This window comes from Ascaphus truei, chromosome 1 (assembly GCF_040206685.1).
Source record: "Ascaphus truei isolate aAscTru1 chromosome 1, aAscTru1.hap1, whole genome shotgun sequence".
Taxonomy (NCBI): Eukaryota; Metazoa; Chordata; class Amphibia; order Anura; family Ascaphidae; genus Ascaphus; species Ascaphus truei.
The window spans coordinates 346,308,619-346,334,785 of record NC_134483.1 but is presented as its reverse complement, the minus strand read 5'-3'; the positions used below and the strand labels follow the sequence as shown (position 1 = coordinate 346,334,785).

Genomic DNA, 26,167 nt, shown 5'->3' with positions numbered 1-26,167 from the left:
GGCACTGCATTTTGTTCACCATCGCGCACACTATAATCGCGGCCTAGAGGTCCATATACTAGAACTGTGGTAACATTAGGCATTATAACAAATAGGGTTGCTGCAATATTTTTTAGAACTATCCCTATCCATTAAGATTGATTTATTCATAAATGACTAGCAATACTCAGAGAGTACTCCTTTGGTACACACAGATACCCAGCAAGCTCTCAGAAACCCCCCAAAATTACCACAATATATATATGTATATAAGTGTCAAAAGGAGTTCTACTAGGCGTGGCCAATTGTATAAAACAAGAAACAAAGAAGTCCAGCGCAACATCCAATGTGACAAAAATACACAGTGAAATACCTATATATCTCTTGAAAAAAAAGGTCATTTAGTTAACCCTTTGGCCAAAACGTATAAGCCTGCGAGCCACTTTCAAGGCATGACCATAATATCGCAGGTCACCCAGGGTTTAAAGCTCGCCCCTCCCCACTGTCCAGGTAAGCAGGGTTTCTTTTCATGCAGCTGGTTGCGACAGGTTCCATGCCAGAACCAGCCTTCCTCTAATTATAGGGGTAAATAAGGATTTTAATCAGTTAGTGTTAGGACCTGCGATATTATGGTCATGCCTTGAAAGTGGCTCGCAGGCTTATACGCTTTGGCCAAAGTGTTAACTAAATGACCCTTTTTTTCTAGAGACATATAGGTATTTCACTGTGTATTTTTGTCACACTGGATGTTGCGCTGGACTTCTTTGTTTCTTGTTTTATACAATTAACCCCTTTGGTGCCTGAAGGCATTCATTTGCAATGCTTTGGTAGGCTCAGGCGGGTAAATACATTTTGACCATAGGGTTTTGTAACAAGTCCTATTACATAATCCTATGGTAGAAAACTGTGATATCTCCCATACCTTCAAAACTGCATCGCTAGCCCCGATTAATGCTGATTTCTGGGTTATCTCTTACTTGTATCGCTGGGGCTGTTTAACGCTGAGTGTGTCTGCGTCTGTTAGAGTGAGAGTGTATGGGTCTATCAGAGTGAGTGTGTGTGGTCTGTCAGAGTGAGAGTGTGTGGTCTGTCAGAGTGAGAGTGTGTGGGTCTATCAGAGTGAGAGTGCGTGAGTCTGTCAGAGTGAGTGTGTGTGGGTCTATCAGAGTAAAAGTGTGTGTGTCTGTCAGAGTGAGTGTTTGTGGTTCTGTCCGAGTGTGTGTGGGTCTGTCAGCATGTGAGTGTGTGGGTCTGTCAGAGGGAGAGTGTGTGAGTCTATCAGTGAGTATGTGTAGGTCTATCAGAGTGAGAGTGTGTGGATCTGTCAGAGGGAGAGTGTGTGGGTCTGTCAGAGTAAGAGTGTGGGTCAGTCAGAGTGAGTGTCTGCGTCTGTTAGAGTGAGAGTGTATGGGTCTATCAGAGTGAGTGTGTGTGGTCTGTCAGAGTGAGAGTGTGTCTGTCAGAGTGAAAGTGTGTGGGTCTATCAGAGTGAGAGTGCGTGAGTCTGTCAGAGTGAGTGTGTGTGGGTCTATCAGAGTAAAAGTGTGTGTCTGTCAGAGTGAGTGTTTGTGGTTCTGTCCGAGTGTGTGTGGGTCTGTCAGCATGTGAGTGTGTGGGTCTGTCAGAGGGAGAGTGTGTGAGTCTATCAGTGAGTATGTGTGGGTCTATCAGAGTGAGAGTGTGTGGATCTGTCAGAGGGAGAGTGTGTGGGTCTGTCAGAGTAAGAGTGTGGGTCAGTCAGAGTGAGTGTATGTGTCTGTCAGAGTGAGAGTGTGTGGGTCTATCAGAGTGAGAGTGCGTGAGTCTGTCAGAGTGAGTGTGTGTGGGTCTGTCAGCATGTGAGTGTGTGGGTCTGCCACAGTGAGTGAGTGCATGTGGATCTGTCAGAGTGTGTGTGTGGGTCTGTCACAGTGAGTGTGTGTGGGCCTGTCACAGTGAGTGAGTGTGTGTGGATCTGTCAGAGTGTGAGTGTGTGGGTCTGTCACAGTGAGTGTGTGTGGATCTGTCAGAATGAGTGAGTGTATGTGAATCTGTCAGAGTATGAGTGTGTGGGTCTGTCAGAGTGTGAGTGTGTGGGTCTGTCAGAGGGAGAGTGTGTGAGTCTATCAGTGAGTATGTGTGGGTCTATCAGAGTGAGAGTGTGTGGATATGTCAGAGGGAGAGTGTGTGGGTCTGTCAGAGTAAGAGTGTGGGTCTGTCAGAGTAAGAGTGTGGGTCAGTCAGAGTGAGTGTGTGTGTCTGTCAGAGTGAGAGTGTGTGGGTCTATCAGAGTGAGAGTGCGTGAGTCTGTCAGAGTGAGTGTGTGTGGGTCTGTCAGCGTGTGAGTGTGTGGGTCTGCCACAGTGAGTGAGTGTATGTGGATCTGTCAGAGTGTGAGTGTGTGGGTCTGTCACAGTGAGTGTGTGTGGGTCTGTCACAGTGAGTGAGTGTATGTGGATCTGTCAGAGTGTGAGTGTGTGGGTCTGTCACAGTGAGTGTGTGTGGATCTGTCAGAATGAGTGAGTGTATGTGAATCTGTCAGAGTATGAGTGTGTGGGTCTGTCAGAGTGTGAGTGTGTGGGTCTATCAAAGTGAGTGTGTGTGGGTCTATCAGAGTAAAAGTGTGTGTGTCTGTCAGAGTGAGTGTTTGTGGTTCTGTCCGAGTGTGTGTGGGTCTGTCAGCATGTGAGTGTGTGGGTCTGTCAGAGGGAGAGTGTGTGAGTCTATCAGTGAGTATGTGTGGGTCTATCAGAGTGAGAGTGTGTGGATCTGTCAGAGGGAGAGTGTGTGGGTCTGTCAGAGTAAGAGTGTGGGTCTGTCAGAGTAAGAGTGTGGGTCAGTCAGAGTGAGTGTGTGTGTCTGTCAGAGTGAGCGTGTGTGGGTCTATGTGATGGGGAAAGGGCATTACACTGTGTGGGCTCACACAGTTAACCCATTAAGGCCATAGTAATCCCAAAGAGGGGTTACATTAGTATCTGAATAATAAAATAAGTCACCCTTTTAATATACATTTCTGTGCTTCCCAACAACTCTTGTGCTCACAAACCATTCTGCTATTTGATATTCAATGGAGAGGAGCTGCTGTGGACTGGGGCAGCCATTTTTGCTTCTGTGAATGATGTAATCGTAGTAGAGATAAGGAACAAGCAAACAAATCAACCCCCCAGGACTCCAACAAGCTGCATTCATTCTGATGTATTCAAATTATTACTTCATTAAACTATTAATGTTGGTTAGCCCAGAACTCTAAAATCTCAATCATTTGGCAAACATAAACTCTGATTTTTGTGAGTCTCACTTATTTGGATTCAGTTTGACAGATTTTTAGCACCAGCAGTCCCATAGACGTCCGCAGAGTTCAGTACTTTTCTATGAATACAGTATCTGTATTTTTGGTCTGGAACCCCTGAATCTCACTAGTTACTCGCTTACAGGTTGACATCTCTGATTTGGCACTTTGACAGCAGTGGGGTTTAATGAGGTGTTTATGAATGTGGGGAGCATGAGATAACTTTAACATGCAACCCCCTGAAACAAATCAATAATGAAAAAAGCAATGCAACATATTATCTCTACATTCAGTTTACGGGTCAGAAATGAAAAAGTTTGGGTTAGTAAAAATATCAGACGAGGAGTTGGGTGGTCTGTGCGCCCTGCAGAGTATTCTTGCTTACAGGAAAGCAGGTAGCAACAACTGTACAGAGGAGTCGAGCTACTGACATGTTGTTCAATATTGTCTCCCTCTGCTTTGCACACCTACAGATATCCCTTTTGCTAGGCCTCAGGTGCTTTAAACAAATTGCCTAACAACGCCTGTGTGTTTATATTGCAAATCATAAGCTGTGAGAAATGCGCAGAATCTGAGGCGAGCAGCACTACATCAAACAAATAGTTTGAAAGTCAGCTAGTATTATATCACTGCCACTGTGAGATATTTACAGATTCATATCATTTGTCAAAATAATAGTGCCTGACGTGATCCTGTGAACATGAGGTTTCGCTGGAATAGCCTGTGTCAGTTAGAACACCAGTTGCTCATAGAATGGAAGCGGTCTGACGTGACATTAAAATGGAATGCATGGAACACTGGGTTTCCTCGTTAGTCTCGGCCACCTTGATCATATTTATCTTCCCACTACCAAACTAAGCAATAATGATGCAAAAAAAACCCCGTACTTATCAAAGAAAAATAATTGTTGCTTTTTTAAATGTATTTTTCCTTTCATCTGGTGCTGTTGTTTGAACAATAATTGTAGCTGGGAGGTTTTGGTAAAAGCCGCCCTTATGTTCCTCTACGGAACATTCTAAAAATATAGCGGTTGTGCAAGGCTTGTCTACGGATATGTCCGGCTATACTGCGTACAAAAATCAGCGGCAGCTTTATTGCTTAATACATATTTTAAAGGTTGTTCTGCACCTTTCAATGGATCAATGTTTTTAACATTGAACTGAGGCTTAGAGCGTCGGTGTATCAGACTACTTTTGGAGTGGTATAAGGAGTTGGGGGGTAGCAATACACAGTGTAATGACACATTAAATTCTGCATCTCTCTCATTTTTTTATGCATTTGTTAGCTTCAAAAACATAGCCAGTCCTGAGATGTGCCTAAGGCCGCGGGCATGGTCAGCGCTTAGGCACTTTCCCGCGCTCATGCTTGGCAGTGCGGAAGCATAGCCGTCAATTTTGTTTTAGATTAAGCGCTCACGGGAGCGCAGGGCCGGTCATGTGAACGGTTCGCCCAATGAGGGCGAACCAGCTCCGTGACGTCACTGGCCCGCCCCCCGACACGCCCCTGGACGGCGCGCGAACTAAGGCCAGGGAAAGCACCCGCTTTCCCTCAGCCTCCGCGCGCCTCTGCACGGCTGAAGTCTCTATGGACTCAGCCTTACATTCTCCTTAACAGTTTGAGTTCCAGATGTCTTTCTTTTGGGGCAAAACACAAGTATAAAATAATTAATTGTTATGTATTAACACCTTTCTTGACTTGATACATACAGTTATAGTTGACTCGACACATGGAGGGAGATTCACAAAGGTGCCATACAGGTTATGCAATGCTGCTCTTATTAATTGCAACACAATTAAAATTGTTAACACAGTACGGCGGTGTGATAATCCGTATTGCACTTAAGTGACCCTTGACGATAGACTCCTAAATGACCTTATTATTCAAAATGTTAATAGGCACATTACCTAGACAGCATTGATCTGCCAAGAGAACCCATACTTTGGCAAAGGTGTTTTTGACCACAAACATACAGAGCAAAGTCCGAGCAGACATTAAAAAAAAAACATTTGTATTTATATTACTTTGCTATTCCTTATGCTGAACATTGTCCAATATTGCAGGCAAGCACTGTCTGCACCATAGCAGTTGATTGCAAAATTGTAAAATGATTATATTACACACAGAACATTTGATTAACTTGAAGAACAAGGTATGTACCTAGATTGTTGCTTTGGAGTGGAACTCTACAAATAGCGCATGCATCCTGTATTGAACACTGACATTAACAAGATCAGTTGGCAAAACTATTTTTTTTTTAAACACAGACTCTTGCAAAAAGTACAAAAATTAAAAAAGTGTGCCTACGTTTTGAAAGAAAAAAAAGTTTTCCATAATTGTTCACAAATTGAAAATCGATTGCATGGCGGTAAAACTAAAATACCAAAAATGGTTAGAACCAAAACATGAGTGAAAGTGACTAATCTTACTAAAAGGGAATATAATTCACAATAAAGCCCACTGTGCTCAATTTCTTTTTTATCTGCAGACATAACCCTACATATACTAAGCAGTGCTGTGCAAAAAGACACCTTCTGGTAGACTATAAGGTATCTTCCAGCATTGCATTGCTCAGTGAATAATTGACCATAATGAACCAATTGAAAGGGACAAACGCTGGTGTGTCCCATACAACAGGCGTGTTCTTGTTTGTGGACAGCTGGCAGTTTGTCATTAAGGAATGTTTTATGCATCAGTCTTTGAGGAGATCATTTGCATAGTGAACAGATGGAATGCCATGACATCACTGGGAGGCTCTTATTCACAGAAACCAGAGCACCACTCACAGGAATCAGACTAGGAACACCGTCATCATATTAGGAACATCGTCATCAGATTAGGAACACCGTCATCAGATTAGGAACATCGTCATCAGATTAGGAACACCGTCATCATATTAGGAACATCGTCATCAGATTAGGAACACCGTCATCAGATTAGGAACACCGTCATCAGATTAGGAACACCGTCATCAGATTAGGAACACCGTCATCAGATTAGGAACACCGTCATCAGATTAGGAACACCGTCATCAGATTAGGAACACCGTCATCAGATTAGGAACACCGTCATCAGATTAGGAACACCGTCATCAGATTAGGAACACCGTCATCAGATTAGGAACACCGTCATCAGATTAGGAACACCGTCATCAGATTAGGAACACCGTCATCAGATTAGGAACACCGTCATCAGATTAGGAACACCGTCATCAGATTAGGAACACCGTCATCAGGTGGTTGCCATTCCGAACAAAAATCTGCCCTTAGGGTAAGCACCTGAGTAAAAAAGAACTGAGTGCATCCATTTGGGAGTGATGTATCAGAGTCTTTTGACTTCAAAACTAGGGCAGTACCAAGGGAAAATAATCTGTACCAGATTTATCTAAGGAATAAGTCTCATAGATATCAACTGGATTTGGTTTCTCTTATAAACTTGGTTCAGTCGTGTCTACTTTAGGCTGGGGCCATGGTACCGCAGACTGTGCAGAGGCGTCCGCACGCTGAGCGAACAGAATGCCTAAAGGCAGTGTTCGCGTCCACCTGGTGTGCGGGCGCGGGCGCACGGAAGCGGGAGGGGGAGCGCGTTGTGCAAGAAACCAGTTTAAACTGATTTCTTTGCGTGACAGGCTGGTCACGTGAGGCAAGCCCCTAGGAACGCCCCCCACGGCCCGTCCACCATGACAAGGGAAAGCACCCTCTTACCTCACAGCCTCCGCACGCCTCCGCGCGGCGAAGGCACCATGGCCCAAGCCTTAGGTTTGCTGTGGTTTGCAGCCGGGACACTTCTCAAATCCTCTAACCCCCTTTGATGAAGGGTGGAAGGTTTGGAGACTATTTCACGGAAGAAGTCTGAACCAGGAGATTTGATGAAGAACAATTGTATATGGCCTTGGGCAAGTTCACTCTGTGATTAGCATTTATGGGACCTTTTCCTAATAGTGTACCATTAATATCTACCTGGCAGAGGAGGTGATCTAAAGACTACACTACATTGCCCACTGCCCAGCAGAATTTGGGCTTTCGCATGGAAACAAGAATAAGGCATCGTCCAGGGTAAGAGCTTGATCAAAACAATGAAAGGAAATTGTAGGAGGTGTGGTGCTTGCTGAGACAATTTATTTTGTATTTGTCGCGTTTGCCTTGGTTACGTGCGTGGTTCAGCCAATAAGAGCAAACCGCTCTTGTGATGTCACAGGCACGCCCCCCCCATGCGCGCAACTAGCTGGCCAGGAATCTCTCGGGCAACATGAGCGCCTGACATTAGGGTACTCACGCACTGGACGAGGCCTAAGAGACAGTTGAAGCTTTGAGGAAAAAGTTGCATACTGTTTTTCACAGAATCAGTACATACACAGAACCGGTCACTCATGCGTATGCGCGCTCGGAGCTTGGCGATCGCGCATGCGCACTCGGCAAGTGCCGATCGTGTATGTTCGGCCAGCGGCATAGAAAACTGGGACAGCACCCCAAAAAACGGGATGTCTGGTCACCCTATTTATTACTGAAGTGCTGCAAACAAGATGGATAATCACTGACCCCCATTCCATGTCAATAAAAACAATAGTCAAATCTGAATTTTAAAAATGATTTAAAAATATTTCATCTTGCATATTTTCATTTTTTTTTTTTGCCTAATCCTCCAGTCATAACAGCTAACACTTGCTGTTCCATACTATTCAACGAGTACAGCGAGAAAATAATAATTAGAGGTTTACTGGAGGAGTACTATCGGACTCATCCTATTTGTACACGTTCAAGAGATTCTGATGAGCCTCATTACTTCTCCCACATACAAAGTGACCATTCATTCACTTTTCAATGGACAATCCAGCTTTGCAGCAACCTATCCAGTTGTCATTGTACAAAAAATGCTTAGAAATTCACTGCTTCTTTCTGTACACATGCTAACTTGTGTAACACCGGTGAGATCATAATCAGGTGGCTGGCAGCCATGAAGGGTGTGGCAGAATGTGTAACAATAGCTGCTTGTGAGAAGCAGCCTGTTTTGGCTATGGCTTTTTTTCATTGGCCTGCTTTAGTAAGGACTGTAGCACATAGCTCACTAGGCCACACACGTAATGCAACAGAGTAGGTAACATCACCAAGACAACACTGTCCTATCTGGCAGGACCAGGAAGCTGGAAAGAATTCAAAAACTATGTTGAAATGTACTACAATGTACAGTAAAACATTACCTCATATCACCTGAGGAAATATGTTTCAGCTTCATTTTACTCACCATTAGTGTGCATACAGATGTAGCATATGTTCCAGCAGCTGGGGGAAGCAGACTGCACAATCCCCACCTCCTGCGGAGAAGCAGCCACAGCAGCTCAATGTTTGCCCACGGGCCACATCTGCAGCTTGTTAGTTTGAACTTCATATCTGTATTCCACTTCATGGATCCATTTAATATGATGGGAAGTCACAACTTCCAGGGTTCAAAATCAGTCAGATGTGTGGGTTCCAAGCTGATCCGGGGCCTATATCCTCACATCTCTAAGGCAATCGGTAATGGATTCTGCCGATCTTAGAGCGATTCACTTTCTGGCTATACTGTAGGTTTAACATTGCAACTTGCCTGAATAGGGGACTGAAGTGGTCCTCGAAGCTTGAAACTCTCTTGTAACATCAGTTAGCCATTTAAAAGGTATAATTTGTTCCTTGCAGTTTTTTTATTTTTCACAAGCTGGTTTAACATTATAGGATCTATGCAGCTTGTGTATAAAAGCTAAAATCCTTCTGTGTTATGTATACTGCTCTAGGCCAAGCCTACCGTGGGTATTACACCTAGGGACGTCGTGAAGCAGTGCTTTCAAAGGAACAGAAATTACAGGTTATTACATTGTTTTTAAAATGGTATCGCCTAGAAGTATGATTTTGCATAACTATTCCTTCAAAATTTCAGCAAGTATAATTTCTTGAATGAGGTAGGCTGATTAATTCAGTACATTTGATATATTCCATGGCTGTATATAATAGTCTGTTTGATCCAAGACGTGTGCAATTATAATAAAAACGAGTGGGGGAGGAGGGGAGGGCAAAGGCTCTGTAAAGGGGGTGTGCTGTCACCAGTTCACACCACTGTTGCTGTAGTAGCAGGGAGGGAGGGCCACCTTGCTAGCTAGCGATGGTCAGTTCTTGCCTGGGCGGGGCTGCACCTGCCTCAGGCGGTGGTGAGTTGCCTGGCCCCTCGGTGTGCCCGACAGATGTAGGGTAAAGTCCCTGATGGATGCTTTATGGAAGCATACACGTGCGACACCAGCGTGGAGAGTTTGCATTTAGCAGCTGAGATAGGCTATGTCCATGGTAGGGGAAGCCGCGCTGAGCCCCTGCATCCTCAATGAGGATGTCTTTAGAGGGGGCTCACGCGAGCGTCCGCAGTATTGCTGAGGCGTTGGGATTTTCAGCCGACAGCAGAGCCTGTTTCTCAGCGCGCTGTCGGCTGAAAACTTCCAATCACAGCAAAGCAAAGCAGCGTCAACGTCACGTTACGTTGACGTCGGTGCATCGCGGGCTATCGGCCCAGTTACGTCACTGCCCCGCCTCCCCCCGCCTCCCCTGTGGGCTCTTTATTCATTTATATTTACATAGATACACACACACTCTTACATCACTAACATTCAGGGACCATTTAACATCTCTAGCCATAAATCACATCTACACACGGGGGAGGGACAAGCACAGATAACATTCCAAGAGACACTGTTTTTAAGTAAACCCTTTGCTTGCTTTATTCATTGCAACACCGCCTTAGGAAGAGATCAGTGTATCTCGAAAGCTCGCACAAATAAAAGCATTTTGTTAGCCACAGAACGGTATCGTCTATTCATTTTTGATTATTGAAGCTCGGCTAACACGGTACTGAAACCACTACATATTGTGACGACTCAGGAGATTCCTTCCCCTCCTTGTCCCTCTCTCCCATCTTCTGTTGCCCCTTCTATTCCTTCCCACTCCTCTCCTTTGCCTTCCACCTCTCTCCCCTTGCCGCAGCGCGTTCCCCGCAGGTCTCGCATACCCATGCGGTCCCTCAGTCCCTCCTATGATCCTCCCCGCTCACTCTCTCCCGCGGTGCCCGCATTACCTTCCCCCGTGGCGGCATCAGTCCCGTTGCCTCCTTCCTCCGTGGTGCCCGCGGCGCGGCATTCCGCGCGCCTGGTGACGCGACCGGTGCGTGCGCTCCCTCAGCCCACGATGGGCACGCGCACACACTCCTCCGCTGTTCTCCCTGATCCACCTGCTCCCTCCTCCCATGCTCTTCTTATCCTATTCCCCATGTCTCCGCCTCCCAAGCCCTCCAGGCCATTCCCCGGACTGCCCCTTCTGTCTCCTCCTCTTCCCTCCCTGTCCTATCCCTGTCATCTCCCACTTCTCTCTCTACTCCTCCCCTCTCTCCTATTGGTATGCCCTCCTTTATAACCCCTGTCTGTCCACTTCTTCCTCGCTCTGCATAGTTCCTGTTTCCCTGTGTGTACCTGACCTATGCTGTGCTCCCTCTGTGTTCCTGTTGTTTCCTGCTCCTGTGTTATCTTGGATTTCCCTGGCTTTGACCCCTGCTTGTCCTGGACTACTCTGCTCTCTGGTATCCCTTGAACCCTGCTACGCATACTACTTCGTTTACCTCTGGCTTCCTAGGACCTGTCTTATACTCTGACGATTCTAACCTCTGGACTCCTGGACATTGGCACATGGACACGACTACTCTTACGGACATCCCCAAGCATTGCAAGTATAACTAACTACTCTTCCAATAGGCCCAGCAACGCCATACCACACTCCGGGCTTGCTCCCACTGCTGTGGGTGTGTGGTATCATACCATTTCCACCTCAGTACTGGGGTCTAGCCAGGTCTGCGGGCATACAGGCGTGACACACATATATATATATATATATATATATATATATATATATATATATATATATATAAAAAGGAAAATAAACACAGGCGCAAAGATCGCTATATATGATAAAAAGAGAGCATGATACAGATTGGAAACAGTATCCGATATCTTTTAGATGAATTCTCTGAAAATAAAAGAAAGACAAAATATAGTGAAGTACGTTTTGTATTCATATATTGCGCAAAAGTAGATAGCTACTTACAAAGTAGCCAAAGGTTTATGCATGTAGGACACATAAGTTTCTCTCCTTCCTGCTGTTCTGTATGGCGGTCTGCTCCTCTCCACGTGGAACGCCGAGATTCTGTGACCGATCCGTCTGCAGCTGATTTCCAGTACTCCTGAGTTACTCATCAAGTCTCGCGAGATAGCGAGCGTGACGTCACTGGGCTTGTATTTGTGCCGGAGCGACAGGTAATAATGTCCAGAGTATGAACTAATATTGTGACTGGAAATAGGAATATAGCAATTCTGAAGATAGGGGGAGCTTTGTAGATATCATTTTAAGCCTTACCCTACCCGTTTCGTCCTATTGGTAGGACTTCATCTGGGGATATATATATATATATATATATATATATATATATATATATATATATATATATATATACAAATATAGCTGTATGCTCATCTGCATGTCTTAGGCAGGTCTGCAACCTATATATATATTTGTTTGGGGTGGTAATCAGCCTAGCTACCCACCCAGTTAGATAAGGCTGCAGTAAAGGATTAGTTATTCTCCAAAGTGGAGCAGGTTTTTCTGTTATGTTTTGTGTTTTCAGTGTTTAATGGAACAGGAAATCAAGCCTTATATTAATTCCACCCTAAAACAGTCTCCAGTAGCATACCTCTGCACACATCTCTTAGAGGCACCTATGGAAACTTAGGATAATATGGGTGTAAAAGGGAGTGCACCCGCCTCGGGCGGAGAGGCTGTGGTTTCACTGCCTTACTCCTCGGTGAGTCTGGCTGACGCGGGCAAAGTTGCTGATGGTCATTGTTAGGACGCTTATACATGTGTTACCAGTTGGTTTGGGTGGCATTTACCAGTTTAGGCGCAGTAGAAGAGCAAGGGAGTGGAGATTCTGAGTTATGTCTCCTGGCAGGCTTCAGGGAAGTGGTGGCTAGCTAGAAAGGTGGATAGTTTGAACTTGTAGCTCACAGGGCTGGTTGGATGTTGCATATTGAGGTAAAGGTTGGGTTCAATCTGAGCCTGAGGGAGTAAAAAATTGGGACCTATGGAAACATGGAAGCGTAATATGGGGGTCGAAGGAGGTGTGCTGTTGCAAGTAGTTATGCCTGGGGCTGTAGTGGAATCCAGCATGGAGCAGGCGGTATGGGGCTTCTCCTTACTGGCAGTGGTCTGTTCTTGACCGGGCAGGGGTGCGCCTACTTCAGGTGGAGAGGCAGTGGTGGCGCTGCCTGACCCCTTGGACGGGAGAAGCTTTTGATGGTTGTTTTTAACGATGCTTATACATGCGTCACCAGCTGGGTGGGTGGCATTTACCAGCCGAGGTAGAGCAGTTCCAGGGAGGTGAGATATTGAGATATCTTTGCTGACAGGCTTCATGGAGGCATTGGCGATATCTAGCTTGAAGGGCATATAGGTTGAGCTTATGGCTCACAGGGCTGGTTTGCAGTGTTTCACCAGACAAGTGGAGATAAAGGCGGGGTTCAATCTCAGCCAGCAGAAGGAAATTGGACACCTATAAAAATTGGAGGGGTCATGTGGGTGTCAAAGAGGGTGCAGTGTCGCAAGTACCCACGTCTGGAGCGGTAGTAGCCCCCGGCATGGCAGCATTGGGGGCCTTTTCTGGCGGTGGTCAGTTCTTGCCTGGGTAAGACTAGTTGTGTGTCTGGGGGGGGGTCAGGTGGCGTGGCGCCTGGTTTGGGGGAGAGACAGCGGTGGCGCTGCCTGACCCTCAGGGGGTCTGGCTCTAGTGGGTAAAGTCTCTCATGTTCCGTGTGTTCAGTAATTGCCTAGTGGTGGCATTTATTGTCGAGTGGGCAGGGCTCATTGGGCTTTGAGAACCTGTGGCCCATTCTCGCAGCTGATGAGTATATCTCTCTAACATCAGACTGGAGTTATCTAACGTCACAATTCATGAGGGTCCCTTTGGGTCTGGCGGTACAGGGATAGTTTAAGGCTGTAAAATAGCCATGGGTGGCAGCTGTTGGGGGTAAGTATGCTTTAACCTTGCCAGACAGGGCTCTATGGTGTGGAAAAGCCCTGTGGTGGCTGGGGGTGGCATGTAAGCACAACGTCCTGGTGCACATTCTCGCTATGCAGCTGGGCCAGTGAGCTGCTCGGCGTGGTGGGTGTTGCAGGACATTGGTTTGGGTACCATTGGCCTTTACCCAGTGGTTGGGCAGTCTGCAGACACTTACTGGGTTATGTTATCTGTTTACATAAAAACCGCAGCCTTTGTACCTCCATACCTTTGTTGTGTGTTTATTTATATGTATCATAATGGGGATGTATACACAGGGGGGCAACTTCCCAGGCTCCAAGGTCCAGTATCAATGCTAAAAAATTAAATAATGAAAAACAATAGTTTTTAAAACCTGGTAATAAGTATTGCTTCATAACAGCACCAGTTTTTCAGCATAACTTGAAACATGTATTTGTTTGAATGTATTTGAAATTCAGTAGCAAAGAGATATGTTAACGCTGCAATACAGGCTGCTCGCAATTTAAAAAATGTTTTTTTTTTGTTTTTTTAATTAACCTGAACCAGGGGATCCCACAGAGCTAAACCTCGATCCCCCGAGTCCCCGAGGGAATAAACGTTTTGTCCACTGGGTAAGAATAGCTGCCAGGAACACAAAATGGCTGCTGGGTCAGCCATGCCTCCGGCGGCCAATGAAATGCTGCAACATCATCACAAGATAACGTTGCAGCTTTCTATTGGTGACCGTATGTTTATAATTATTTTGGATTTCTCAATGAAACAGCAAACAAATAAAACTCTTGTGGCTTATGAACTAGGGAACCTTTGGAGGTTGGGGGACCACAGATCTCTTCAGAAGCACTCCCTCCCTCACCCTCCATCCCCCTGGCTCAGGTGACCTATAAATGATTAAAATAAATGTCAGTGAATAAGTGGAGTGTTCACTTTGTGTTTATTTAGGGTGACAATTTTTCCTCAACCTGTGGCTTCTTTACCTTAAAACAGAAAAGATGGCACCAAATATCGCATCGTCAGCCCCATCATCTCCAACACAGGACACAGAAGAAATGCAGAGGCGAAAGATGGCCAGGAGGTCAAAGATTATTAGTGAGCTGATCCAGACAGAAAGAGACTATCTGAAAGATCTGGAGCTCTGCATCAGAGAAGTGGTCCAGCCACTCAGAAACCATCATGTAAGTGACCAATGCTCCTTGTTTTCAGGAATAGAAGTTATTTCAAGGAGCAGCCACATGCAGCAGGTCAAAACCAAACAAAGTGAGCAACTGATCAGTGTCATTCAATTACCGTTAAAGTAACGGTCTCACTTATTTCTATCTTGTGAGAAATTAATGTTTCCCTTTTCTCAATCCCCGCTAAATTCCAGCTGATCAGCTACTTATACGTATGACTAATGATAGCTTCAAAATTACTACGAGCTGCAGTTTGTCTATTGGGGGATATGTCCTTACTCGAGAGTGTACTTAAAGTGAGTGTCCTTAAACCGGGGTATGCCTGTATACAGTTCTTCGCGTATGAATGTTTGGAAGTCGGATTGTGAGCCTGTCTCTATATGATCGTGAGTGGCAGGCCACTTCATGATTGTTTCTCATTGTTGAACATACAGTACTGGATTCCATTACTCTTCCAAATACAGGGAGTTCTACTATTATCATAGTTTAATGAATAGGTTCGTTTCATGCATACCCAGCAAATAGCATCCTTTGAGATCTGTTACATAACACTGTGTGCTCATTTGCATGTCATTTCCCAGAATCCCTGGCTGCAGTGCAAGCATATGATGTATATATTAATCAGACAGTTAACTTCAGGAGAATGCGGGAGAGGCCGTGCTTAGGGGCTAAGCCCACATTTACTAAACGTTGCTAATATTTAGTGTACCACAGCACACAGTCAAATGAATGGACCTTGAGGCCTACAACCATTTTGTAAATCAGGACCTTACAGCTAAAACAATTGAGTGGTCCACCTCAGAAAGAACACACTTATTATATTAATGTCAGCAAAATTGTCACGCTTCAAATTAGATGTGTGCCATTCATACAGACATTGTCTATGGTGTATTCTTGCATTACATTGATTAATGACTTTTATGTTTTATCAGTCCGAGCGCTTTGATGTGGACGTCTTGTTTAGCAACATCGAATCCGTCTGCCAGATATCAGCCAAACTTGTGTCGCTGCTAGAAGACGCCACAACAGACGTGGACCCAGATCTGCAAGTGATAGGTATATCCATTGGATTTGTGTGGTTCTAGTTAACACGCGTCTCTTTATCTTCATTCCAATATAACGTACCAGGGAATAGATTTAGTGGTGCCCTGCTCTCATGTGAGAACAAGATGTCTCATGCCAAAGAATCCCTGGAAGTGAGGCACCCGTATCTTGTTAAAGAAAGCACACCACTAATCATCATTTATTTTTGAATAAAAAAGAAACATTTGAGTCTCACTTGAAATGAATGATAGAAAACAAAGGTCCTTATTTAGTAACGGTGCTATTCTACCTGACACCTTATAATTCCAGAAGCTTAGTTAAAGGTACTTACGTCAGAAAGGAATTTGGAGGCATTGTTCATGAACAGGCTAGAAGTTGCCGGAGTTATTTCACTCAATGTGATTTTTTTATTACCATGTTAAAACTTTCATGGCTATGCATGAGATACTTAGGTGCTAGGCCGAATTTTTAGGAGCCCCCACACACACATCGGCAGCTCTATGTCACTGTGTCAGTGACACACTGGCTAACACACACACACGTTGACTGACTCACACATACCCTCTCACACTCACTGACATTTTTTCTCACAATTACTAACACAGACACGCCTACCTCCTACCCCCAGACTTAAACTCTAACACAGACCCTCATTCTCTCCCGTCTCGATTACTGTTACATCCTGCTGTCCGGCCTTCCTGCCTCTCACCTGTCTCCCCTACAATCTATCCTAAACGCTGCTGCCATAATCGCTCTACTCTTTCCTAGATCTGTCTCAGCATCTCCCCTCCTGAAATCCCTCTCCTGGCTTCCGATCAAATCCCACATCTCACACTCCATTCTCCTCCTCACTTTTAAAGCTTTACTCTCTTCTGCCCCTCCTTACATCTCAGCCCTAATTTCTCGCTATGCTCCATCCCGACTCTTGCGTTCTGCTCAAAGATGTCTTCTCTCTACCCCCTTTGTATCTAAACCCCTCTCCCGCCTTAAACCTTTCTCACTGACTGCCCCACACCCCTGGAATGCCCTTCCCCTCATTACCTGACTAGCAACCTCTCTATCCACATTTAGGACCCACCTCAAAACACACCTGCTTAAGGCTGCTCTTATAGTGACGTCGACGGCGACAGCGACGTCGCAGCAAAACAAATGCATTGCTGCCGTCGCGTGTGCTTATAGTAAGCGCGACGTGACGGTGTGCTGGCGCGACGGACTGGTCGCGATTGCTGGAAGTCATCTATATTTGATTTTCCAGCGACCGTCGCATCGCCGTCACTGACACTATAAGCGTAGCCTAAGGAAGTATATGAGTAGCTCCATGGCTGATAATTAACACCTCATACATAAAGCTTGGCCCCCTGCAGACGCACTTACCAGATCGCCCTCCTACTGTCTCTGTATGTTCTCCCTACCAACCAATTAGATTGTAAGCTCTTTGGAGAAGGGTCTCCTTTTCCTAAATGTTACTTTTATGTCTGAAGCACTTCTCCTCTTTATGTGTTATTTATATTATTTGTTATTTATATGATTGTCTCGTGTTACTGCTGTGAAGTGCTATGTACATTAATGGCGCTATATAAATAAAGATATACATACATGCAGCTCCGCCTCCAGCCCCGGGTATGCCTGTGCCGCCTCCTGCTCTCTGCTCTGGCCCCCCACCCTCTCACGCGCACACAGTGGCAGACCTCCCATTAGGTCCAGGCCACCAAAATGCAGGGGCCGCAAATCTCCCCTGATTGCCAGGGGAAGAGCGTGGGGCTTCTGTAAAGTGTTTACCTTTGTGCCACGTTCCTCCTTCGTGTCGCCCTCCTCCTTCAGCATCAAATAGCGTTGCGACGTCACACAGCATCTCGTTGCCATGGCAACACGACACCACGTGACATCGCAGTATCATTTGGCGCTGAAGGAGGAGCGCGGCACGAAGGAGGAGCGTTGCACCAGGTGAGTGCGGCGGTTTTGTAAACCCGCCACTGCCCGCACTGCTCACTAAGTGGTACATGGGTGGCTGACTTGTTTTCAATCAACAGGTCAGCCTGGCAGCGCACAGCATAGGCGCCGGGGGGGTAATTGTAAGTGCCCGGAATTTTCCTCTCACTGCAATACTCATTAAATAAAAGACAAAGGAGCAAAATTGATAGGCCTGACTTATAAAGAAAAGTTTATTCAAATTAGAATTGTTCTTCTTTGGAAAAGAGTTTCTAAGAGGGCATATAATTATTATTTACAAATATATTCAAGGTCAATATTGTAAGTGAACTTTTCAACCCTGAGGGCGGCACAATCAGTACAGGTTCATCAACAACAAAAGAGAAGGATTCTTTAGGCCACGCTGATAGTCCCGGCGACGCGACGTCGCGTCAAAACAAATGTATGGGCACGATCGCTGGAAGTCAATTAAATTTGCTTTTTCAGCGACCTCAGCGGGACGTCAGCGTCACGTCGCCGTAGCAAGGACTATAAGCGCGGCCTTATAGTTATTTAGCAGTGAAAGGAAATGTATACCGGGACATATAGAACAGGTTAAACACAGCTGGAGTATTGATCGTAGGATTGACATTGATTTAGAAAAAGAGTCGGAAAGGAGTTTTTGATGCATAAATTGGGAATGTCATGCTACTACTGCTTTTTTTATATTTTTTATTTGGCTTCCTCTGGATCTCTAGTCAATAAGTATTTCTACTATTGAAGAATTTAATAAAAGTTTGAATTTGATGGACAAATGTACAGTATTTGTTCAACCACAACTGTGTTACTATGGTATGCATTACAGCTGCCACAGAACATAAATAGTCAATTATACACGCAATACAAGAGGCTTTTTTTTTTTGCTTAAACTTTGCTCTACCAGGAATTCTTAGAGATGTCCAAGAATAATGTGTTACCACTCTGTTCATTATTCATCCAAGAGGTATATTATTGCTCACTACGGCTTAGATTAATAAACATTGTCATGTGTCACTATTGAGTCATTTCAGTTTAGGAAGCATCCATGGGTGTCTATGTATCAACACAGAGAAAAGTGTGAGAACATTTCACACATCTCTACTACAGTACTGTACATACAAAAACAGAAGAGTGCTGAACAGGGCTGAAATCACAGCACAATCCAGGCAGATCTGCACAGCACAATCCAGGCAGATCTGCACAGCACAATCCAGGCAGATCTGCACAGCACAACATCCATTCGGAATGAGGCCGGCAAGGCAAGAATACAGAAGAAACTGCTCCCCTAATGTGGCTGTGCCGGTTCCAATAAAAAACTGAATGCAATGAAACCGTGGCACAGCAATACTTTACTCATTTATTATATGAAGAGCCATTCAGTGGCTATAAAGGCGGGCAGCACATTGCAGATTGTTATTGAAGGGGCCGCGCGCAAAGCGGACAGACAATAACATATAAGTATAATGGCAGCAGCAATTGTCTTCATGGATGTATTTATCTCTCTGTTTCCAGGGGAATTGTTCTTGGAAATGAAGGGGCCGCTGGAAGACGTATATAAAATCTACTGTTATCACCATGATGACGCACACACCGTGTTGGAGTCATATGAAAAGGACGGAGAACTGAAGCTGTATTTAAGACACTGCACACAAGCGTTAAAGTAAGCTCTTCCCAATGCTGATCTGCTCCCCCCACCCTCCCTCCCATTCTCTCCCTCAGTAATCATCTGGCACAGAGACCGCTGGAGATGGATGCACATGAAAAGCCTTAATATCAATTCCGATCCCATCAGACTCACTTGTGTGTCTCACGCTACTCCCTATAAAACATTTTAAAAAAAGGCTTGCGGGCTGGGAGCCACGAATGGATTCCTTTGTGATGAGCCTGAAAATAGCACGAGGAAGGGTTCTTCCTCCATTAGCACTGCTATAAATAGACAGCGAAATACAAAATTCAGTGCAAAAAGAAAAAAAAAAAGTCATTTATAATGGCGAAAACAAGAACTAGCTCACCAGCTGCTCTGGATATTTTCTGCTTCAGCACAGGTGGCTCAATCAGTACCTGCTTCAGGACAGGGTGGTGCAGTCTTTGGTTGAGACACCTGTATTGAAGCTTGAATATCCTGAAAATCTGACCAGTTGAGTGGGGGTTGAGGATTGGAGTTGAGCACCAAAGAAGCTCTCCAATAAAAGTGTAACATTACGTGCCACGTTATTTATTCTACAAAATACTAACGCCAGAAGAATACAGCATACAAATAAATAATATTATAGAGGTGGGAAAAAAAGAATAATAGCTTCAACCCAGAACAGCAATCAACCCATTAACCTGAGCTATTGTAGGACTGTGGTATTCTTGACAATGTGACACAGCAGCCACTGAACGGTACTCAGCCACCTTGCCATGATATTTGGGAAGGGATAGATGGCACAGCTAGGTCCAGCTGCCATGGCTTTTAAATATTTAATCCCATGTAGCTCACCCAAAACCCATTTTTTTTGTAAACCCTTTAACAATCTAATTAGCTTACTTTAACTATTCCCCGAATACCCGACTAGCACCCTCCCTATCCACCTTTAAGACACATCTTAAAACACACCTGCTTAACGAAGCATATGAATACAGGAGCTTCGTGGCTGATACTTTACACCTCATACATAAAGCTTGGCCCCCTGCAGGCGCACTTACAAGAACAGCCTCCTACTGTCTCTGTACGTTCTTCCTACCAATTAGATTGTAAGCTCTTCGGAGCAGGGACTCCATTTCCTAAATGTTAGTTCTATGTCTGAAGCACTTATTCCCATGATCTGTTATTTGTATTGTTTGTTATTTATATGACTGTCACGTGTATTACTGCTGTGAAGCGCTATGTACACTAATGGCACTATATAAATAAAGACATACATACATGCATACATACAACTAATCTAACCATGCTAGAAACCAAGATACGGGTGCTTTCTTTTTTTTTTCTTCTTTTTTTCTTTTTTAATCAATTACAAATTACATTCCTTAGGGCCTCTGGATGTGGAAGTATTTGTCAATCAAGTGCTTTATTTACCCTCATCCTGTCCTTATCAGAGAGTAAATAAAGATCAGGGAAGATAATAATAAGGGATCTCTGTCTGGGAAATTACTGGTTGAAAAGGGAGCAGCCATTCAAACCATGTTTACAAACCAATTTGAAAAAATGATTTAAAAATACTACAGATTCTGGTTTAAAAAAAAAGGGGGGGGGATCATTCACCCAGATGTAATCCCTTGAACATGGCCCTGACGTTTAAACGAGGGTCCTAGGAGAGATTGCTCTCTGCAGTTTTGAGGCTGGTAGTGTGAAGTGACCCCTGTTATTTCGGGGCTTTCTGGAGCCTGTGCTGCGGTTCTCTGTTGGTTCACTGAACTTGCAGGAATTCATGCTGGCTGTATGACAGGACAGCAGCAGCAGCAGCAGCAGCGGACAGATCAGGGGGAGCCATCTCCAGTCCTAAAGACGTGAGGTCGGGATTTCCGGATATAACCAGCTTCAGCACAGTTGGCTCAGTCTTTGACTGCACCACCTGTGCTAAAGCAGGGATATCCTGTGAACCTGACCTCGTGGTAGCTCTTGAGTACTGGAGTAGACCACCCCTGGGATAGATAGATAGATAGATAGATAGATAGATAGATAGATAGATAGATAGATAGATAGATAGATAGATAGATAGATAGATGCCTAAAGCTCCAGGACACTATACACACAGGTCACCATCGCTTATGTCATTTGATGCTTACAAGCCGTACACCAGATTTTCAGATTTGCATGTGCTTTGTTTGTCAATGTCCCGGGAAAGCAGCAGGATCCCGGGCACTGAAGTGCTATGATAAAAAGTTACAAAGCGGTTACTAAAATAATAAAGTAGCCAGCTGCTCAGAATGGCAGCTATGTGTACAAGCTATACGGGGGGAGAAGGAAAAGATAGGAAGCTCATTACTAGATAAGGGCTGAAGCAAATGTAACAGTGTTTTCCCTGGACCCTTCTGATCCTGACCCATATGTAAGAAAATCCCCCAGTTACATGGATGTGTGATATGTGGTGCACCTGCTGGTAACAGGACTCCTGAGTCTCCCGCTGGGTTGGTATGGGGAATATCACCATGACAGGCGTCTGAGGTAGTGTGCTCTGAGTTCTACTCACATCTGGTACAGCGCCTCCATCCCATCAGGATCTCTGCGGCAGCAGCGGGAAGTATCTGATGGGGAACTCCTTCTTGGTGCATCCTCCTGGGGAATAACTCCACACTCACACAGGAGGGATCTTTTGAACCAGGGCATCTTTAATGTCATCTCCATAGGCAGACTGACCCTCATCGCGGTCGTCACTTAGCCGCTCATTCTGTTGGAGTACTCCATGCAGAAGGTTCCTTCTCTTAACGGAGTTGTTTCCACCTCTCCCCTAAGGGAGATCCACCAGCTGTGCCAGGTCCCTGAACACAGTGTGTAATTTAGCTTGCCTTGAAGTATCTGACAGGCAGACATGAACTGCTGCAGACACTTCACTCAGGACACAAGAACATAACCAGAACTAGACTGACTAACTTTAGGCAGTTCTGTGTCTTATATAACCTCCAGAAACAGACCCACCGTTGTGTCACTAACAGTGGACACAAAGCATGTTGTCACTTCCTTTGTTACATACTGCTGCGGCCGAGTTTATTCGAGCATTTGCCCGTTCTCGGCCGCAGCAGTAACCTGGCGCGCGCCGGAGGGTGCCGGGCGCGCGCCGAAGCAGCGGAAGAGCGCCCTCCGATCGGGGCGCTCTCCCTCCCGCTGCCGGGTCCGCCGGGTCCCCCGGAACCCCCTGCCGCCGTCCCCCACATCGCGGGACACCAGGGCTCCCTCGGGGAGCCCTGGACGCGCGTGCAGGGGGCGCTGACACCCGATGACGCGTGACCGTGCATCGGTGACGCACGGCACGCCGAGGGAGTGGGGCTAGCAAGCCGGGGCATCCCCCGGCTTGCGGAACTAGCCCTGCTCGGATTAAACGTGTCGGTAGTGTATGACACTTCACCAGGGTATGAGGGCAAAACTCCATGATTGTTACTGGCAACCCTGCCTACTTACCAGGATTACTGCCAGCATGAGAAAGAGATGTACACCATTTTTACACATGGCTACAATCTCCCCCTGGTGGAACCCAACGTCCCCGGCTGGGATCTAAATTTGTGGAACCTTCCTTCAGGTAGCACTGCAACACATAACAACATAACAATATATTAGCATAGAAATACATTATTTCAACACATGCATTGTTTCTGTATCAACATAATTGCATACAGTACATCCTGACCTGCAAGGCTGCACTGCTCCTGAGGAGAACCTGAATTAATAATAGTGCCTAGGGTCTGGTTTCTGCACCTCCCTCCCATTGGCATCTTTCACAGTAATGCTGTACGACCTAGGCGGCCCATTTTCTGGCCTATACTCCATCTTATTCATGAAGATGTTGCGCCCAACACTCCATACCCTCATAAGATAAGCTATCCTCTCCTCAGTCTTGAATGAAGCATGCCCAGCCGATTTGGACATTATATAATCCTCCACTGCCTCTCTCAACCACATATCCCTATTATCCTCGATCTCTTGCATCAAAGGTTCAGGCACGTACGGGTATTCCAGGCCATGGGATTTCTTGTATCTGGCTACTATCGCCCTTTCTGCCCTGCTGATGCGGATCAATTTCTTGTTACCTGCCATGCGTGGCAGTACCCACGACAAAGGCTCATCAGGATCAACTAGATCATGTAGTATAGACGACCCTCGGGGAGTAACTAAACCTTTCTGTATATCATACCACAGTTTTCGGAGCTCTTCTAAGCGCTCCTCATCAGAGAACTCACCTATGTCCCACCAGTTGTCCACTATGCCATCCCTTTTTAGTATGAACCGCGTTCGGTCCAACCAGCCTCATACCCCTCAAACATGGGAGCCCACCATCTGGTTTCTTTCTCCTTTACCCGCTCTGTTACTGCCATGGTATGCTCACTCTCTTTCGGCTCTCCCCCTGAAGAAATTCCGGATGTCCCTGTGGACCTAGAGTTGGACCCAAGGCGCTTAGGCCTACATCTTACATTGGCATTACCATCATTATCACTCGTACAGGATGACATTTTACGCGAAAGCATTTCCCTCCCTGATCCCTCATCAGAGGTGAAACAATCCCCCCAGTCCCGATTTGACCCAGTCCGTTCATCGGAAGTTTCCCGTGACTCCCCAGACAACCCCTGGCTCGATAGGGACCCGGATGACAAGGTGACAGGGGCAGGGCATTGGGCAGTGGCCGGGGGCAAAGCATAGGGGAAGGCTAGCGGCCGATGCGGTACAGTGACCCGCAGCTTCACAATACCTCGGCCGGTACCAGCAGGTTGCAGTTCAGGCTCACCAGTCTCTTGGTTTCCAGGCTTCCGCATGGCCTGCCAGTTCTTGCCTTTCCCTGTTCCAGGCGACCTGGTGCAGCACGGCGGTCGCGAGGGTGCGGCCATCTTCCATCCGGTTCTGCAGTGTACGCCGGAAGTAATGTCATCCATCTCGCGGGACTCCGCGCCACCATCTAGGGTTGGGTTCCCCACCGGAACCTCTTCTTCCACAACGACATCCGCCGCCGGAAGTAAAGGTTCTTCTTGCCGCTCCGCTCGGGCCTTGGCTGGGCCTTCCTTTGCTGTCGCCGCCATCGATGCCTGTGGAGGGTAAGGGTGTGTCTCACCGCTCCTTCGGCTTGGGATGGTGTCTTTCCCACCTTCCACATTGGGAATCGCCACGGCCGTGGGACTCCTTCGCTCCGGTTGCCACCGCACAGGTGATCTCGGCACCTCGGAACTCAGCTCCGCTGCTTCGCAGGTAAGTGCTGGCTCTTTTTCAGCACCGCTGTAGTGGCCCGCCGGTAGGCACATCACCACCGATGTCGGGCTGGCTTGCTCCTCCTCCGATGAAGCGGCCTCCGACACGGGTAGCGGTACTTCCACAGGGGACCGCCAGCGAGGTTCCGGGTTCTCGCTGCGGTAACAGGCCCCAGTGTCCTTCTGCTCCATAGCTATCATCAATAGCGATCCCCATTCTCCGGGATCAGGTTTCTCTGTCTTGACTTGTTGAGAGGCTTCAGCCGTCAGCTTGGCTGTCTCTCCGCCCGCCTCCATGGTCTGCCCCGGCACAAAGGGATGCACGGCCCACAGATAGTAGATGCCACATTGGGGACACCTCGCCATGGTACTGGCTTCTCTGCCCGGCAATCGGCACTACATGCACAGGCATCGTACAGTTTCGGTATCACCTGCCTTTATCACCAGGAAGCCTCCTGGCAACGAGTAGGGGTGTGCTGAAATGTCCATCTCAGTCTTTGTGGTGCTGGTTACAGGGGACACTTGCACAGTAGTCTCTCCTGTTCACCAGCTCCTCGCAACTGAGGGGCAGGAAGCGCACCTCCAGCTCCTCCCTCAGCTAGCTCCACTCTCATTTGACAAAGAAACGGACTTCTCCCCTTGGTAGACATTAGGGGAGGGTCCCACAAATTCACTGGGTGACCCAGTACTGGCTCTGAGCCTGTCACAGTCCAGGAGGGCGCGGCCACAGCTTTCGCGCCATTTCCCCCAGCAGGGTGGGGTTCTCTTTTTGGCGCCAATCCCGGCCAACTTCTTGCAATCTTTGCATTTGCAGAATTCTCTTCTATCGGCCCACGCGGTCTCCCAGGGAAGCGGGAACCGCCATCTTGGTTTGCACGGCCATTCACTATAGCAACTGAGGTAGATACTTGTCTAGGGATCACCGTCTGGCAATCAGGTTCTCCATCCACTCCACACATAACAACAATGTCCTCCACACTGTCCTCCAGGGTAGAACCCCGGGATCCTAGGCAGGACAGAAACGTCGCGGCCACAGCCTTGGCGCCACTCCATAGTAAACTAGCCAAAGTCCCTTCGGTAGCTCTCTCCTCTGTGGTATACACACCACGTGCGCTCTCCGTCTGGTGCTGGCCGCCATCTTTTATTCTCCGCACCGCACGGAACTTCACCTCTTGCAGTCGCCATCTTTACTTGGTAATTTCTACTATCACACATGGTGCTCCTCTCTGCGGGGCAGCTGCCATTTCGATGCAATAAAGAATGCCAGTGCACCACACACATGTATCTAATGTATGTTTGACTCATGTTGCACTACCTCAGGCTAGGCTCACTCTCTCTGTGTATGCTGTGTCCACCTTCCTCCAGTATGTGCTCTGTGGTAAGTGTTCTGGCTCCTGGCTAGAGTACTCTGGCTTCTCCCATGCAGTACTGGGGCGTCTACCTACTGTTGGCCACCTCTAGTGCAGGTCCTCTCTGGAATTCCTGACCCACGTTAACCAGGCTATTCCCATGAGCATGGCATCCCACAACGAGCTGCCTCAAGGCGACTAGAACAGCTATAGCCCTGTCTCCAGATCCACTTTACTCCTCTCAGGGCCCCTAGGACGTGCTTTGCGATGTCGCCACAACTTTCCTGACTACCCCTAGGTCCCGTCCCATACACAGCACTGACTGGCAGCATACACTCTCCCTGTTTCCTAGTGTGCCTAGCAAAAGCCTGTCCTGTTGATACAGTCTCTCAGCATCGCCTCCAAATGTAACGGTGTTTTCCCTGGGCCCTTCTGATCCTGACCCA

General features: G+C 46.6%; 1 protein-coding gene across 2 annotated transcripts in view; it reads left to right on the top strand.

Moving 5' to 3' along the window:
* Positions 1–26,167, top strand: part of ARHGEF38 (Rho guanine nucleotide exchange factor 38) — a 76,337-nt gene that overhangs the window by 11,422 nt on the left and 38,748 nt on the right. For both annotated transcript variants that reach the window (XM_075608777.1, XM_075608785.1), the window contains exons 2-4: positions 14,324–14,511; positions 15,441–15,564; positions 19,012–19,159. In XM_075608777.1, coding sequence (XP_075464892.1) covers positions 14,324–14,511; positions 15,441–15,564; positions 19,012–19,159 — 460 coding nt within the window. The remainder of the gene's footprint in view (positions 1–14,323; positions 14,512–15,440; positions 15,565–19,011; positions 19,160–26,167) is intronic.